At 42.4% G+C, this 18,875-nt stretch overlaps 1 protein-coding gene across 7 annotated transcripts in view; it reads right to left on the bottom strand.

Annotated features, from left to right (window-relative positions):
* The window catches only part of SPATS2L (spermatogenesis associated serine rich 2 like), a 190,892-nt gene extending 187,941 nt beyond the window's left edge, over nucleotides 1-2,951 (bottom strand). For 2 of the 7 annotated variants that reach the window (XM_005202655.5, XM_005202660.5), the window contains exon 1: nucleotides 2,881-2,951. Coding sequence is in view for 2 of the 7 variants with exons in the window: in XM_005202652.5 (XP_005202709.1) it covers nucleotides 1,724-1,808 (85 nt within the window). In the remaining 5 variants the exon portion in view is untranslated. Of the gene's footprint in view, nucleotides 1-1,723; nucleotides 1,900-1,957; nucleotides 2,224-2,550; nucleotides 2,789-2,880 lie in introns of those variants that run through there. The other 5 variants (NM_001192987.1, XM_005202653.5, XM_005202657.5 and 2 more) reach the window with 5 other exon arrangements.
* Nucleotides 2,952-18,875: the final 15,924 nt, after the last annotated feature.

Genomic DNA, 18,875 nt, shown 5'->3' with positions numbered 1-18,875 from the left:
AGTAACCCAAAGTTTTTCTCCTGCCTCATAAGATGCTGATTAAAGCTGTGTAAAGATAACACAGGTAACAGGATGAAGATCACCTAAGTGCCTTCAACACAAAAGCCATAAATGAATATTCATTGATAACAGCACAATTCTATCATCAGAGACAGAGAAACCGATAAAACTTAGAACCAAAAATGAAATATTTCTAAAGCTTGACTTCTGATGGAAAGTATTTCCATCTGCATGGCAAAGTAGGTCTTTGAGATGCTTCCTACTGGCAGAGTATCAAAGACTGCAATGGTGTGGCCTAAGCATTTTCTTTTCCTGATCGTTACAGAGATTGGCTAAGCAGCCTCACAAGCCCACAGAAATCTATCCCCACAAAGGCCACTTGAAAATCAGGCAAGCACAGCAACAGTCAGTTGGAGACTTTCATTAGGGGGCTCCCTAAAACAAAATGAATACAAAAGGAGTCTTGAACATTTTGCCTTAGTAAGTAATTTAAATTGATTCCTAGAAAATTATTTAATATTTTCACAGGCAAGGATTAAAGAAAGAAAATTGCCAATTAATATACTCCTTTCCCTGATGTTGAGTTTCGTTTTTTTTTTTTTTCTAACCATCCTCTTAGATATTCTCTGCATTCAAGTGATTGTATTTTTATGCAAATTATCCTTTGGAGCTAGTCGTGTAAGTGTGTGTATGTGTGTGTGCGCGCGCGTGCACGTATGTGTTTAAAGCCACACACAAATAAAGAATTAGACATATTTTTTGTTCTGCTGCTCCATAAAATAGGTTTTAACAAAGCTTGAGTTTAATCCAAAACTCTAATTAGAGACTGCAGCAGCATTTGCCTTGTCCAAATAGAAAATCATTCCCAAAGTTGATTTTCCCCTAGTTGATCTCCCCTAGAGATCCAACAAATATTTTCATACACAGGTATTTTTTTTAAATACTACAATTACTTGATAAAAAACCTGCCCCATCTATACAACACATTGCATTTTAGTTGATATAATTTTATAAAGGCCAATCAAATACTTTATACAACAAAGCGACTGGAGACTTCATTTCAGAGTATCTTTCAAAGTAAATGAATTTGTTACTTGGATAATATTTTTTCTTTTTTCAGAATGAAGCAATTCTGACTTCCTGTCTCTTCTCTCTGCCATATTACACATCTGCTTAATCTCTAGAAAACAAAATCAATCAGATACGGCAATGAATCGTTCCTTTAGGACAAACTAAACCAGTCATAAAGGTCACACGACCTTACTCTTTCAAATACTGGCATAAAGCTCTTCTTCTGCATAGGTTCTAAAATTTGAGTCATTTTTTTCCTGATGTGCGAGAGGATTGGTAAAAGTTTTTAATATAACATTTTCTTAAAAAATCAAATAAGCAAGTAAAAAATACTGCACATAACATTTCATGAAAGAGGCTGTGTTTGAAGTTCAAGGTTTTTCCCTAGTTCTCAAGCTACAGATTTTGTAGCTCACTCAAAGGAAAATGCTGCACAGAAAGAATCTTTAAAATGTCAGGGCTCCAAAATCTTGGCATTTGCTAAAACCCGGACTACTGGGAATCAAAAGCTCAGGAAGTTCACAAACACACACACCAACCCCCTAAGAGGTGGAAACCTCAAGCTGACATGATAGGAGGTTTCAGTCGCATCCCCTGTCCAGGTAAAAGTCTCAACCCTTCATCTCCCACGTTTGCAGTAAGTATTAATCACCAAACAGAGTGCGAGCGAGCGGGACCGATCTTCCGAGGCACGGAAAAGTCGGGAGTGGGCATAGAGCGGGAAGACCCTCTCGCATCTCCGGAACCACGGCTGTCTCGAGCTCTGGCCAACGTCGGCCGACTCCGGGTCAGCCCGCCCAGTCGCGGCGACGCGAACGCTTACTCCCGCCGCCAAGTCTCCAGGCATCGCCTCCCGTCACCCTGAGGACCACCACGGCGAGTTTACCCGCTCCGGGAGCCGCCGCATCCGGCTCCCACCGAGCACCGAGGGGCGCGAGTTTCCTTGGACCGGCTGCCCCCAGGCCGGACAGCGATCGAGGGCGTGATGCTGCCGGCAGAGGCGGCTCGGAGCAGGAGCGCGGCGGCAAGAGGGGATCGGTCTCCGTCCGCCCGGCGGGTGGAAGGGGGCGCTCGCGTAAGGGAGGGCAGGCGAGAGACCGCGGCCGATTCAGATCCGGGGCGGGCGGGTCCACGTCGGAGCGCCGCCACCACACGCTCGCCCTGGGCGCGCGAATGTGCACCGCACCCTGCGCCTCCTCCCGCCCGCCGGCTCGCTCGCCAGTGCCGGCCCGAGAAAGGCAGGACGGCGACCTCCGCGTCCGGTCCGCTTGGCCAGCCCGCGTCGGCGCCGAGCGGGGGCCACACCCAGCGCCCCGGGAGGCGGCGGGGGCTGGGCGACTCAGGCTGCGGATCGCGCGGCCCGGGCTCAGCTACCGTCCCGGCTGCGCAGGCCCCGCCGCGTCCCGGCCCGAGCCCGGCGGGCGGGCGGGCGGGGAATGGGTCCCGGGAGGCGGCGGCGGCCGGAGATCCTGGGCTTACCTCTGTGCCGAGCGCCGGCCTCTCCGTCCCGGACCGGGGACGGGGATTGGGGGCACGGTTGCCGGCGAGGGGAGGCGCGGCTGCGGTGGCGGCCCCTGCGGCGCGGAGGGCGGGCGGAGCAGGAGCCGCTGCCTGGGCCGCGCGCCGTCCGGAGCTAGCCCAGCGCTGCCGGCGCTCGCGGCGGAGGGCGCAGCCGGCTCGGCCCCCGGGCTAGATTCCTTCACTGACACAACTCCGGGTCGGCCCGCTCCACGCAGGGACACTCCCGCCCCTCGCAGGCTGCTCCCGCCCGCCGGCCAGCCGGCCAGCCCGCCCCTCGGTGTCACTCACCCAGGCGCACACACCCAGAGCCGGCGCCCCTCGCTCCCGCTCGCACACACAGCGCTGCTCACGCCTCTCTCGGGTTTTGTATCCGCTCACACGCACGTTCTGACACAGATCCCTTCCCTCCACACGCCCTCCCTAGCTCCTTTCCCACCCCACTTTCTAGAAGAATCCCCATACAGCTTCCGCACTTTGCTTGCTTGCCCCACACCACCCTCCTCGCCTTCCCCCGAACCTCTCCCTCAGTTAAGCTGCCTCTGTGCGATTCAGAGATGTTGCCACCACCGGCACGTGTTGCAGGAGAGGCACCCTCCCCTGCCCAGGAGAAGGAACTTTGCTCCCCCAGCACTGTCTATAAACGCAAGAGATTTCTCTTTTTTAGAAAGCACTAAGGCTTTCTAGTGCTGAGCCAACATGTAAACAAAGGTAGCCGATTTCCGAAATCACCAGGAGAACCAGCCGCGGAAAAAGTAGTGGGGGGGCAGGGGTTGGGCTGGGTCTGACCTTAGAAACGCCGCTCACCCGAAGTGTCCCGGCCCCTCCCTTTCGCTGCCTTTCACGCTGAGTACTGGTTGCTTTAAACGTGTGTGATAACCAAGTTCCCGATAGATGCCGTGGGCACCAGCCCATGGATTTCTGCCTGAAAGTACAGTAGTCGGAGAGTAAAGGCAGTTTCTCCATCATTATTCATGATGGAAGCACTTTAGATAACACACCTCTTCCAGAGGCAGCAGAGTGAAATGCAGGCAGCTCTCCAGTTCAGTGTGTTTTTTTTTTTTTTTCAGGGTGACTTAGCCTCCCTTTTTCTCAATACCAATAACTTTCTTAGCGGCTCCTTGGCTGTCAAAACTTAGACATACGCAGGCCAGAGTTCCTTACGACTCTCACGCCCAACACTCGAAGGGGCCCCTGAGTGTATAGCAGCATGGTACATCATCCAATGTTCAGGAATTCATAATTTGAAATTAGATACAAACACCTTTCTGGCAAAGCTCAAATCTGCTAAAGTAGTGTGCTCATGTAGACAAAGCACTTTTCTAATAAGGGATAAAGGAGCCGAAAGCGGAGGAACTTAAATTCTCACGCAACTTGTGGTGGTTCTTGTTATCCCGGATGGGAGTGTGGGATCATATAATTTAAAAAAAAAAAAAAAATTGTAAAAGCTTTGTAAGCATTAACTCAATTACTCCTTTAAACAGTCCAGTCAGATAGGTAGTATTTTTGAACTTTTTTTTAATAGATAAACTGAGTCAAGGAGAGGAGAAAATGTAGAGGGAGGATTTGAACCTACACAGTCTGGCCCCACCGATGCTACTGAAAAGAAAGTTTGCTTCTAGAAGTCGTATTATAGGCAAATATAAAGGATAAACTTCATACTGCTTATCGAATTTAGATGGAAAGGTAACTTGGAACAATTTGACTTGGAATTTGATGCATTTTTTAGGTCCTCTGGCAAAATAATTCACTTAAGTTTTGAGGAGTTTCTCCTCATAATTTAGAATTCCAAAATGAGTAATAAATTATTGTTTTCCTAGGAAGGGCTTTGGAAATAACATTGAACTCAGTCCTTTCATTCCATTCTTCTACTTCATTACCTCCTGGGACTCCAAAGCCAATTTATTTAAAAGTCTGAAAGAAGAAAGCCTTCACGACCTGGATATGACCAGAGGGAAGAAAGGGTTTTCAGATGCCTGTACGTGGCCTTTTACCTTTAAGGGCTATTTCTCAGTAAGTAGGTAGTCACGCTTGCTTAGCCATTCAGTGGAGTCCGACTCTTTGCGACCCAATGGACTATAGCCCACCAGGCTTCTCTGTCCATGGGATTTTTTTCAAGGCAAAGTAGGTAACTGGTATGTGTATGGAGGGTGAAAATATTAAAGCATTGAATTTGATGAAAATTAAATAAATGGAGAATGGGTGTATAGTATAGCCACTATAACACAAATTAGACTAAAACTAATTCTCCTGGGAATGGAGTCCTAGTCCATCAAGAGACAATTATAAAGTAAAAGAAAATAATTACAACTTTCATTAGTCACTTAAGGGACCTAGCAAAAGAAGTCAGACTTTTAAAAGTTTATACAAGGACTTCCCTGGTGGTCCAGTGGTAAGACTCCATGCCCCCAGTACAGGGGTCCCGGGTTCGATCCCTGGTCAGGGAACTAGATCCTGCATGCATGCTGTAACTAAGAAGTCCACGTGGTGTAACGGTGATCCTGCAAGCCACAACACAGCCAAAGTAGATAAATAATAAATATTTAAAAGTTTACACACAGTGAGTTTCAAATAAAACTTCAACCTTTTGATGCTCAGATTAATTTACTATAGGGGAAAGAAAAGTGAAAACTTCTGTTTCTGAGAGGGAGGGTTTACTCAATAAACATTCAAATTGATTATTGAAAAATATGTAAAAATTTCTTGGACATCAAATAACTAACAAAGCAGTATTTTGACGAGTTAAGCTTAAATGATTTTTAAAACATGAGTTAACATTCCTATAATTTCATGGAGATAGAAACATTCAAAGAAGTAGAATATGAAAAAGATATGTATTGGTGTTGGCACCAGATATTGAGAATTTACTTGAAAAATTACATTATTTGAAAGTTTAATCAGAAGGTAATATGTTTAAAGCTAGTATGACTTATTCAAAATGATTCTGTGATTATAATCCATGAATCCCATTTTACTATTTTCTAAGCTAAATAGAAAAGTGAAAGTCTTTCCTTAAGCAAACAGAATCATAAGAGTAAACATTTTCTGAAAGATGAACAAAGTATAGTAGTTTGTATACTATTTTCACACAGGTATTTTTCATCTGTATCTACTGCTTCCCTCCATATAGTCACTTACCCCGTTTATCTGATGTACTTAATTATAAACATGGGGGAACAATACCTGTCCTGCAAGGAGGCTGACCTTTTCCTTGCAAGATTTCAGCAAAATGCCATAGTTCTTATTTTCCAGCTTCTAGATTGTCCTGATTCTCTAGGCATGGCCATACAGACATGGACACCACTCAGATCCCAGAAGCCTGTTTCAGGGCGTGGTCAGCTGTCTTTAGGATTTGGGCATCGAAATAAGTGTGAGGACAGAGAGTGACTTTAGTTGCCTGGCTCCAGACCACTGAGCACTGGGCTCCAGAGTGCTCTTCACACCTACTGGAAAGCCTTTTATCTAGAGAGCCTTGACTTTGACTAGGTGCAGAGACTGGGTGGTATCTGGCAGATCTCCTTTGGGGAAGAGATAAATGCGCTCTGTGAGTGTGGTGTTCATTAGAACTGTTTACAAATATTCCAGCTCTACCTCCTTCAAAGCATATGGGAGGATTGCCTGTCTGCAGCCTACTAAAGAATCCTTTGGACTGCAAAGTGATCAAACCAGTCAATTCTAAAGTAAATCAACCCTGAAAATTTATTGGAAGGACTGTTGCTGAAGCTGAAGCTCCCATACTTTAGCCACCTGATGCCAACAGCTGACTCATTGGAAAAGACCCTGATATGGGGAAAGATTGAAGGAAAAAGGGGCGGCAGATGATGAGATGGTTAGATAGCATCACTGACTCAATGGACATGAATTTGAGCAAACCCTGGGATATAGTGGGGGACAGGGAAGCCTGGCTCCATGGGGTTGCCAAGAGCTGGACACAACTTAGCGACTGAACAATAACAAAAGCCTGCTCATGTACAGAGTAGCTCTGGGACTTGCTTCAGCCAGTGAAAAGTAGATGGAAGTGATGAGTATCAGTTCTGGGCAGAAGTTAAGAGCTAGTGCAGGTATGACCCTGTTCTGTTTTTCCCTGTAGCACCTAGCCAGCAAGGTGCTTGTGGTGGCTGCTCTGTTGGACTGCAGTGAATGACGACCATGAGGAATGCCATACCTTCCTACCATCCCTTATTGGACCTGAGCATAAGTGAGAAATAAAGTCACTGAAATCTAGGGGTTGTTTGTCTCTGCAGTATAATCTAGACCATTCTGATTAAAAGTAGGGAGGAAAAAAGATATAAATAATTGCAGGGCACATTGAACAGAGAATGGCTAATAATTCTACAACTCTTTCCTCCCAGGTGCACAACTAATTCACATTTTTCAGCCTGTGTAGTGAAGTGAGGCCATAGGACTGAATTCCACCAAGTGTAATGTAGATGAAAGTTTTGTGCTCCACCTCCAGTCTCCACTGTGGAAAACCTGCATGGAGATCTCATCTCTCATCTCTCATCTCCATCTGCCACATGGAAACTAAGGATTCTAGAGCAGGAGTCAGCAAACTATTTCTATAAAGGGCCATATGGTAAATATTTTAGGCTTTGTGGGTCATGAGTTCTCTGTCATAACTATCTGCTATTTTACAGGAAAATAGTCATAAGCATTATGTAAACAAATGGACATGATTGTGTTCCAATAAAACTTTATTTAAAAAAACAGGCAGTGGGTCCACATTTCCTTGGGATGATTATTTGCTAACTTCTTACCTAGTGGAGGGTAGAAACACAGGATGGCGGGATCCTGAGTCTCTGAGTTCCTCTAGGGTATTTATTTGCTGAACACACACATTGAAATGTAATCTGAGTTAAAAAAGCAAACTTCTGATGAGTTAAGCATAATTAATATGCTATCTTATCCCAGATTGCAGAAAAAATTCTGGGTGGATTAATAAACAAAGAAAACTGTAAAAGACTAAAAGAAAATGTAGGAAATTCTTTAACAATACTGGTTATTTTTGTAAAACTAGTTAGAAATAGTTTTTATCATGATATAAAACCCCAGAAACTATAACAGAAAAAATTAAACAGATTTGACTACAGAATAAACAACCCAAGCATTTTTATACAGTGACAGGTACCATAAACAATATTACTTAAAGGGGAAAAAATAAATGCAACATATATTCACAATAGGAAAGATTAATATGCAAATACCAAATAGCTTCTAGAAATCAATATAAAAAAGAGAAGCAGCAAAATAAACACAGGACATGAAGAAGTAATTTTTCAGAAGAAGGAATATGTGCTAATGAACATATGGAAACATATTCAACCTCATCAACGATCAGAGTGTAAATTGCAAGAGCATTTTTTACTTATTACACTGGCAAGGAAATGTTTTAATATAAGATGTTTGTGAGTGCACATTAAAAATACAACTTTCATATTCAACTGACTATAGTATGAATTGATGATATAGTATGAACATTTCTGGAAAGCAGTTTGCAGTATCAGTAAATGTTAAAAATGCATATATACTTTGACCATGCATTTCCACTACAAGTAAGCTATCCTACAGAAATACTTATGTGTGCAAGAGTGTACTTACATGTATGTCTGTTACAGCATTATTTGTAAGAGAAAAAAATCAGACTGCACTTCAACACTTATGAATAAAGGAATGCTTAGAAAAATTGAATGTATATACACTGTGGAATAATAAATAACTGTTTAAAAATCAGGGAACTATGCATGTGTTGACACAGAATAGTGTTCATGACATATTTTTGAGTGATAAGAGCGAATCAGAACAATATGTACAATATGTGCTCTAAAAAAAGGGGAAGGAGGGCGGAAGTCTACTTATCTTGAAGGATATGCACCCTGTTGACTTTGGTAACCCTTATATTAAAACATTTTTAACTTTGTACACTTCTCTTTTTCCCTTTGGATATCATTTTTATAATTATAATGTCTTTAAAAAGCGAAAGGACCGAAGTCAAGAGAGACTGAAAAAGAAGCCGGTTGTGGAGCCTGGCCAATGCTGAGAGGTTGAGGGGTGGACGGGCATAAGAACAAAGACTTGCTGTGGACTTGCTGAGGCAAATCCACAGGCATGAGTCACTCCCTTGGAGTTCCAGTGGCAGCAGACCGAGTTGTTACGACCTAGAACCAGGGTTCTGCTTGGAAACTTTCCAGGAAAGAGGAACACTTAGGGTGAGAAGAGAAAGGATAACCTTGCTGGCCTAAGGGCAAAACATGTTGGAAACACAAAAACCAAGTAATGTCCCTTGGCTGAACTTTCTTAGTCTATACAGGCGCTAAATGTTATGTTATATTTTCATTGCTCCAGATTTTGTTTAGGTTAAAAATCTTCTCAGAAGCTGAAATGAATATATACCTAATAGAAAGGTTTCTTATTTCTTTATTTATTTGGCTTTAAAGTTTCCATGTCACTGTGTATTCTAGGAAGGTAATTTAAGGTTCATTCAACCTTAGTTGTGCCAACAGGAAGACGTGGCCCCAGTGTGTGTTAGAGATGTACAGGTTGTCACTCATTCAGGAGGCCTTTCATTCGTTCTCTGATGTGTATTAGCAATTTCTGTTGACCAAGAGTAGTTTTGTCACAAGTCTGATTCTAGCGAGATGGAACGTCATGTATGTTTATTGACCATTTGAGTAAAGCCATGTTGATGTGTTACTTAACAGAAAGTTTTATCTCTTGGGTATAGCTTGTACTCCAAAAGTCCCCGTATTACTGACTGTTACTTTTTACCTTATAAACAAAAGCCCACCATAGGAATGAACCAAAGGCAGATTCAGGCATTTTTCTGGTTGGTTGTACTCTGAGTGCCTTTGCCCTTCCCACATGTGGGACTGGCCTTGCCTGGGGTGGAGCCTGAAACATGGCATATGCTGGTGATAGGGAAATGAGGTTTTAGTTTGCTAGGACTGCCATAAGAAAGCACCAGAGACGGGGTGGGCAGCTTACCACAGGAATTTATTGTCTCAGAGTTCTGGAGGCTGAAAGTCTGAAAGCCTGGTGTTAACAGCCTTGATTTCTCCAAGGGCTGTGAGGGAAGGATCTGTTCTGGGCTTTTCTGCTTGGCTTATAGATGGCTGACTTTTCCCTGTGTCTCTTCACATCATGTCCTGTCTATGTGCATCGGTCTTCATGTACAAATTTCCCCTTTTTATAAAGACACCAACCATATTGGATTAGGGCTCACCCCGATGACTTCATGGGCTTCCATGGCGGCTCAGCAGTAAAGAATCTGCCTGTAGCACAGGAGACATAAGAGATGTGGGTTCGATCCCTGGGTTGGGAAGATCCTCTGGAGGAGGGCCTGGCAATCCACTCCAGTATTCTTGCCTAGAGAATCCCATGGACAGAGAAGCCTGGCAGGGTACAGTCCACAGGGTTACAAAGAGTCAGGCATGACTGAAGCGACTTAGCATGCACAATGACTTCATATTAAAGACCCCACCTCCAAATGAGATGACATTCTCAGGTACTGGGGGTTAGGACCCCAACATATCTTTTTTCTTTTTTTCTTTCTCTCTTTTTAAAAAAATTTTGTAAGGCACGACAGCAGGGACAATTCAACCACAATTGATGGCATAATGAAGTTAACAGTAAAAGTGGGGTCAGAGCCTGGCTGTCTGAAGTTACCCAGGATTTTTTTTTTTAATCAGACCCCCCTACCTCTGTGTTCCAAGCAGTCTTCCTGCCCCTTTTCCGGGGTTCCTATTGATTCCAGGGCATTTCTCTAATGTAATAATTAGGTAATTGGGCATTTATCTCCGTGGTGAGATAAACACTGGCTGTGAGAAGGGACCGTGTCTTTTGTTCCTGGGTCTAGCACAGTGCCTGACTCAGACAAGGTAACTGAATGAAGAGCAACATCTGTCTTGTAAAGAGGGCCAGTCCACACTGCCATTTGTCTTCCTGATCACACAACTAAATATAAGTACCTCCAGACTCAACCCTGTGAAACAAAGTGACATGAAACCTTGAAAAACTTAAAAATCCTTACTAAGTATATCGTGGCCCATTGTGGACAGAACCTTCTAGATGGGGTGGTGGAGTAAGGAGGTCCCAAACAGGAGTCCTTACATGCAGTTGCTTCAAAAGCAAAGCAAGTTCAGCCAAAGGATAGTGCGCCTGGCTTACATTCATAATGAATTTTAAAGTCTAACTTAAAAATGCAGAAGGCAATGGCACCCCACTCCAGTACTCTTGCCTGGAAAATCCCATGGACCGAGGAGCCTGGTAGGCTGCAGTCCATGGGGTCGCTAGGAGTCGGACACGACTGAGGGACTTCACTTTCACTTTTCATGCATTGGAGAAGGAAATGGCAACCCACTCCAGTGTTCTTGCCTGGAGAATCCCAGGGACGGGGGAGCCTGGTGGGCTGCCGTCTATGGGGTCGCACAGAGTCGGACACGACTGAAGCGATTTAGCAGCAGCAGCAGCAAAGCAGAAATGCTGCTGTAGAAATTATTCAATGGTTAGTAAATAGAGTTCGTGAGGAAGGCCTATGGGAGTTGTGGGTTTTTAAAACCAAGAGAATACCAAGTCAGAAGGGCAACTTAGTAACAGTCTTCAAGTGGAAGCACAGGGATGTTGATGAGTTTTTCTGTCTCTGCTGAAGACAGAACAAGAATAGCTTATGCCACAGCAAGCAAGGGTTGGGTTGACTATAAAGGAAGCATTTCCTGCTGCTGCTGCTAAGTCGCTTCAGTAGTGTCCGGCTCTGTGCAACCCCATAGACGGCAGCCCACCAGGCTGCCCCGTCCCTGGGATTCTCCAGGCAAGAACACTGGAGTGGGTTGCCATTTCCTGATAGAATACTAAATATCAGGGTGGCTTGGATTCCAATACAAGCTTCAGTTTTGCATCTTTCTATCACTTAAATGAAAACTAAAATATAGGTAGCCAAGCTCTTTCACTTACTAGCCACAAGACCGTGGAAAAGTTACATCTTTTCACTGAGAGTCTGTTTCCTTAGTCATAAAATGGGCTTAATTTTTACCTCAGAGAGTAGTAAGAGATTGAATATCAAGCATGTAGTAAGCTCCAAGCACACTGTAAGCACTCCAGAAATAGTGTTATTAATGAACTTGAGAGCAAATATTTAAAATTCTGATTTGTTATTCTAAGCACCTCATGTGCTATTTCATTTTGGTTTCACAATAATCATGTGAAGTAGGTGCTTTTATTTCCATTTTATAGGTGAGAAAAATGAAACACAGAGAAATTAAGTAACTTGCCCCCAAATCATAGAGATAGTAAGTGACAAAGCTCCAGAGTAAATCCAGCCCATCAGTCTCCAGAGCCTGTGTTTCTAGTCACTTGACTAGCAACCTCTACATGTTTATAGCAACTAAACATTAGATTTTTAAAAATAAAAATGTGGCGTGCTCTTTAAAAATTCAGTCTAGTGGTCCCCAGCCATTCAATGTCCTTTTTGTTTTTACTTTCCATGTTTTGAATGATTTTATTTACTAAAGCACTTCAGTGATAAATAATAATTTATTTTTCATTGCTGTTAATCAAAGAAATATGTGACAGAGCTCCAGATCAATATGAAGTAACAGCATGATCTCATAAAAATCTGGTCAGAAGCAAACAACTTGATGTTTTGGTTGGCTCATGCAGTTTTATCACTGCATGGCTTGCACCAAGGTTTCTGAAATACCTGTGATAATTAGCTGGTCTTCCTTCCACTCTGAAGTTCACAGAAGTTAATATGCTGTGATGAATCGTCTATGGTACTGATATATGAGTTCCTTCTACTGAGACATCATAGTAAGTAGGTTCCCCCCACAAATGATTCCTCCATGTGATTAGGTGCACTCTGAAGGCACGGATGTACTACACTGTTGATGCTCTGTCACTGCAGCACGCCAGGCTTTCCTATCTTCCTCTATCTCCTGGGGTTTGCTCAAATTCATGTCCATTGAGTCGGTGATGTTATCTAACCATCTCATCCTCTGCAGCTCTCTTCTCCTTTTGCCTTCAATCTTTCCCAGAATCAGGGTCTTTTCCAATGAGTTGGGTCTTCCCATCAGGTGGCCAAAGTGTTGGAGCTTCAGCTTTAGCTGAATACATTAGTATTTCCCAAATAGTGTGGTCAGTAGTTTTTAATAGGTCTAGTTAAGGTCCAGAAAAAACAATGGCACCCCACTCCGGTACTCTTGCCTGGAAAATCCCATGGATGGAGGAGCCTGGTGGGCTGCAGTCCATGGGGTCGAGAAGAGTTGGACACGACTGAGTGACTTCACTTTCACTTTTCACTTTCATGCATTGGAGAAGGAAATGGCAACCCACTCCAGTGTTCTTGCCTGGAGACTCCCAGGGATGGGGGACCCTGCTGGGCTGCCATCTACAGAGTCGCACAGAGCTGGACACAACTGAAGTGACTTAGCAGCAGCAGCAGCAGCTAAGGTCCAGAATGTATTTTAAATATACGTATATTATATATATATATATATATATATATATATATATATATATAATACATATATTCCATTACTAAATGTTTAAAGTGAATGTTTTAAAGTAGGAAAAAAATATCACTGGTTTTGGGTGAGTGTGAAAGTGTTCTCTGCAGCTGGAGGCTAAGGTAGACTGAAGAGATGAGGATCTGGCATTAGAGCTGTCTACTGAGTGAGTGCCTGTGTGTGTGTGTGCATGTACAGCTATGCAGGGGGCAATTATGGAGGAGAAACAAGCAATGGTGTGATAGTATACCACCTTTAAGGGGAAAAAATGGCCCCACTTGGTAGCATTTACCAATTTCCATGTTATATATAAATACTTCTACCATGGCCAATTTCAAGCTACCAACAGTTTGACAACATTATTTATTTATATTTATTTTAATATATTTTTGTACTTAGCAGTTGGCTCTATGAAGCCACCATAAGCCTCTTCCATCAAATCCCCAGAAATAAACAAACTTGTTTATCAGTAGTCTCAAGATAGAACCTGAAGATGCTATTGATGAGAACGAGTGTCTGACCGGGCAGGTGAAGGAGAAAGTTAAGAAAACAGAGTTTCTAAGATGAAGCCTATGACTGATGACTTATAGCCAGAAATGACCCCAAACCAAGGAAGCTACAAAGAGGAGAAATTTTGGAAGGCAGCAATCTAGTTGCCAAACTGGGAATGAAAGACTTGGATCCAGGGGCTTATCACAGAGATGATGACTAATTGGTCAAGGAGAAGAGGGGAGGAAGATGACGCAGTACAAGTACGGTGAGGATCTGCTCACCCCAGACCAGATGTATTTCTGTACCAATCGAAATTCTTGTCTGAGATAGCCAACTTACAAGCTAGATACTAAAGAACAGGAAGAGAGTGGGGATTTCATTCCAAGAATTCTAGTACAGGATGAGGAAGAAGGAGGAAAGACAGTTACTAGGATTAGGACATAAGATAAAAGCCAAACTAACAACCCTACTCAAAGTCTACTTCTCTGAAAGAGAGTTGTGTGTGTATTAATTGTTCACTCGTGTGCAACTCTCTGTTACCCCATGGACAGTAGCCCAATAGGCTCCTCTGTCCATGGAATTCTCCAGGTAAGAATACTGGAGTGGGTAGCATGCCCTTTACCACAGGGTCTTCCTGACACAGGAATCGAACGCAGGTCTCCTGCATTGCAGGCAGATTCTTTACAGTCTTAGCCACTGGGGAGCTACTTAAATCCAAATCTGAAAGCTTCCACCAGACATCCCCTTTTGCCAAAAGCCACAAGCGGAAGAACAGATGGTCTACCCGTGGCAGTCAAGTGCTTGCAGCTGTGAGCAGAGACGTGTCCTGTCTCAGTACAAGGGAACAGGTAGGTCATTATACTAAAGAGTAAACTGCATTGGTTGTGAAGAGTTCAGACATTTCAGTGTAGTTTTTGTCTGGAAAATCAAATTATGTTTAGCATCTCACAGCCTGGTGACCAAACTCTCTAGGCTACCCCTGGTCTGACAGTACAACCTTTTCCCTGCTCCCCATCATATCAGGACCAAATTTCTGGATGTCTGAAGATGGTGAGTGGTGGAAGGAGTCTGAGGAAGTGGAAATGATGGGTGTGGACCACTCTTTCTAACAGCTTGAAGGACAGAGATGGAGATAGAAATAAAGGACCTAAGGGCTTGAGTGAAGGAGAAAAAGAATAATAAAGTGATGACTGCCGGGAATTCTGACCAAAATTAGGCATATGAGTATGTTTATCTGGGGAAAGACAAAGTAAAGAAGTGAAAGCTAGTAGTCTAGACACACAGATGTCTTTCTTTCAGTGCTCCAGTGTGCTGTAACGTCCTGAGAATGGATGATATGACTGCCCAACTGCTGCTTTTCTGCCTGCTTTATAATAACCAAAGTACAAGGCAAGAGTATTAGAGCATTGGTGTCTTAGAGCATTCACCTCTGCAATGACACGCCAAGTATCTCCCTACCAAGGTCACCAGAGACTTCCAATTTGCCCAATTCATTTGACAGTGTCCACCCTTTATCTTCCCCAGCCTCCTTGAATGATCTGACACTGTCCTCCTTTTGAGAACACATAAAGAATCTGCCTGCCAATTCAGGAGATGCAGGTTCAATCCCTGGGTCCAGAAGATCCCATGGAGAAGGAATGGCAACCTACTGCAGTATTCTTGCCTGGAATATTCCACAGACAGAGAAGCCTGGCTGACTACAGTTCGTGGGGTCACAAAGAGTCAGACATGACTGAATGACTGAGCACTGCTTCCCTGTGCTGTCACTCTGAGCTGCTATCCAAGCTCCGGGTTGGTCTCTTTCTGGTCTCACACTGGGGCATCTTCCTCTTACTACTAGTGTCCTTTTTCGGTCGTTTCACTCCTCAATCTATATTTCTAGATTACCTCCTCCATGTAAGTTGTTTCATTGGCTCTGTACAAATGGTAAGTCCAGTATCTTTATCTTTAGCTCACAGCTCTGTCCTTGGCTCTAGACTTCTCGATCCTAAATCTATGTAATTATGTCCCACAAACAACTCCACTCCCCCAGTCCAAAATTAGAACTCTCCATCAACTTTGAAAGACTTTGGAGTATAGACATTACATCTCATGCCTATTTTTATAGCTTCACTGCACAGAGGGTTCAGCAACTATTGTCAAATGACAACATGGCTGGATATTTTCAACAAACATTTAAATTTCATTTATTTATTTAATATATTTACTGAGATACAATTGATATACAATAAATTGCACATATTTAAAGTATACAATTTGATGTTTTAATATATGCATACCTTTCACCACAACCAAGATGGGGAATAAAGTCATAACCTCTGAAGTTTCTTCTTTGTGCCCCTGGTAACCCCTCCTTCTGTCTTCCCTACCCTACCCTCACCACTAGGCAACCACTGATCCAATTTCTGTCACTATACTAATTTACATTTTCTTTAATTTTATGTAAATGGTCTCATACATTATATACTCTTGTTTTTAGCCTGGCTTTCTTCACTCAGCATAATTATTTTAATTGTTCTTGTGTCTCATGTCTTAATAGTTCACGCCCTTTTATTGCCCAATAGCATTCTCTTCTATTGGTATATCACCATTTGTTTATCATCTGTTGATGGATCTTTGTGTCATTTCCATTTTTAGTTATTACAAATAAAGCTGCTATGAATCATTTGTGGGACAGTCTTTGTGTGGCGTATGCTTTTATTTCTCTTGCTGCTGCTGCTGCTGCTAAGTCGCGTCGGTCGTGTCCGACTCTGTGCGACCCCATAGACGGCAGCCCACCAGGCTCCCCTGTCCCTGGGATTCTCCAGGCAAGAACACTGGAGTGGGTTGCCATTTCCTTCTCCAATGCATGAAAGTGAAAAGTGAAAGTGAAGTCGCTCAGTCGTGTCCGACTCTTCTCGACCCCATGGACTTCAGCCTACCAGGCTCCTCTGTCCATGTCCATGGGATTTTCCAGGCAAGAGTACTGGAGTGGGGTGCCATCGCCTTCTCCATTATTTCTCTTAGGTAAATAAATAAGAATGGAATGATTATAATATACGTATGTGTGTTCATTGCTCGGTTGTATCTGACTCTTTGCAACCTCGTGGGCTGTCCTCCTCTGTCCATGGAATTCTCCAGGCAAGAATACTGGAGTGGGTTGCCATTCCCTTCCCCAGGGGATCTTCCGGACCCAGAGATCAAACCGGAGTCTCCTGCATTGCAGGCAGATTCTTTACTGTCTGAGCCACCAGGGAAGCCCATTATAATATATGGTAGGTGTATATTTGACTTTATAAGAAATTGCCAAACTTTCTCCCAAATTTTGAACTATTGTACCTTCCCACTAGCAGTCTGTGATGTTCTAATTTCTCTACATCCTTCACAATATTTGGTATGGTAAGTAGTTTTAATTTTAGCCATTCTAATAGATGTGAAGTAGTATATCACTGTGGTCTTAATTTGCCTTTTTCTATTGACTAATGATGTTGAGTATCTTTTCATGGCTTATCTGCCATCCACATATCTTCTTCGGTCAGGTGTTCATTTCTTTTGCCCATTTGAAAAATGTATTATAGTATTTTGAGAGTTCTTTATGTATCCTGAATATAAGTTCTTCATATATATATATATATATATATATATATATATGATTTGCAAGTATTTTCTTCCAGTCTGTGGCTTATTTGTTTATTCCTTTAACTATGTCTTTTGAAGAGTAGAAAATTTTAATTTTGGTGAAGTTCATTTTGTTCTCTTATGGATTGTGCTTTTTGTATCATATTCAAAAAGAATTTTGCCTAACCAATGGTCACCAAAAAAAATCCTATATTTTCTTCCCGAAATGTTATTATTTTACGTTTTACAATTAAATATATGATCCATTTTGAGTTAGTTTTTATATATGGTGGGAGCTATGAATTGAAGTTTGTTATTTCAAAAGTGGATATTTAATTTGTTGAAACACATATACATTTAAACAAATTATGAGGGAGACTGACCTTATTTTACATGTGTCCTTATTTAAAATTTTTTAAGTCAAAAATAATCTGCCAGCGCCCAAACTGCCTAGTTTTTATAAGCATAGTCTTTACTTATTCTATTTTCAAATTAACTCATTATTGTTTAAATTGCTTACAATTTATTTTATTGGAGTATAAATGATTTACAATGTTGTGCTAATTTCTACTGTACAGCAAAGTGAATCAGTTTCACATGTATTTTTATTTTTTCATATTCTTTTCCATTATGACTTATCACAGGACACGAATATAGTTCCCTGTGCTATACAATAGGACTAATTTTTAAATTTTTATTATAAAGGAATAAATTGACATTTATGTCTTGTGTCCTATTGGCTTATCATCTTATCAGGTTTGAGTTCTATAAGCTTGTTTTTATCCAGATTGTTTTTAGGCCTTTCAGAGTAGGAGAGGAATAATGGGAAGCAGGTTAGTATGAAGTAGGGATAAATGTGCCTCATTGACACTTCATTAAAATGCTCATAATTCTGAGCTGGCACATTGAGGAGCCTCTAGGGTTATTGCCTGATGCATCTTTTCTGTACAGATTTTGACTCAGGCAAGAATGGAATACTTTTAACAGTATGTATGTGTCTGTGTATTTTATTAGAAGGCAGGGAGAAAATGGCTGATTATGGATCTTGTTTATTTCAGTTTAGTAAAGAGAAAAATCCTGGGACAAACCCATCTTCCCTCTTTGGAATGACCCACCAGAGTTTAATAAAAAATGACTCAAATATCTGGAGTGGTCTGTGAAGTCCTAAAGCCATTCTTGGGCCAGAGATGACAAATGGGCATTTTCAGCCTGCTCTGTGCAGTTGAGAGGAATGTTATTGTGGGTATTGGGAAGTAATTTTGACCATTAAAAAAGTATCCACTGTTTAAAATGAGACACAATTTGTCATTAGCATCCTAAGTCTCTTCTTTACTTCCCCTTTCGTAGTTTCTTCTCCTTTCTAGGTATCCGAGGCTGTCATGCTTTCAAATGCTTTCTGGCTTCCTGAAATCTACATCTGCCCATGATTTATGATTATGATGCTGAGAAAGTGCTGCACTCAATATGCCAGCAAATTTGGAAAACTCAGCAGTGGCCACAGGACTGGAAAAGGTCAGTTTTCATTCCAATCCCAAAGAAAGGCAATGCCAAAGAATGCTCACACTACCGCACAATTGCACTCATCTCACATGCTAGTAAAGTAATGCTCAAAATTCTCCAAGCCAGGCTTCAGCAATATGTGAACCGAGAACTTCCTGATGTTCAAGCTGGTTTTAGAAAAGGCAGAGGAACCAGAGATCA

Source organism: Bos taurus, chromosome 2 (assembly GCF_002263795.3).
Source record: "Bos taurus isolate L1 Dominette 01449 registration number 42190680 breed Hereford chromosome 2, ARS-UCD2.0, whole genome shotgun sequence".
Lineage (NCBI taxonomy): Eukaryota > Metazoa > Chordata > Mammalia > Artiodactyla > Bovidae > Bos > Bos taurus.
This window is presented reverse-complemented; position numbering and strand designations above follow the sequence as displayed.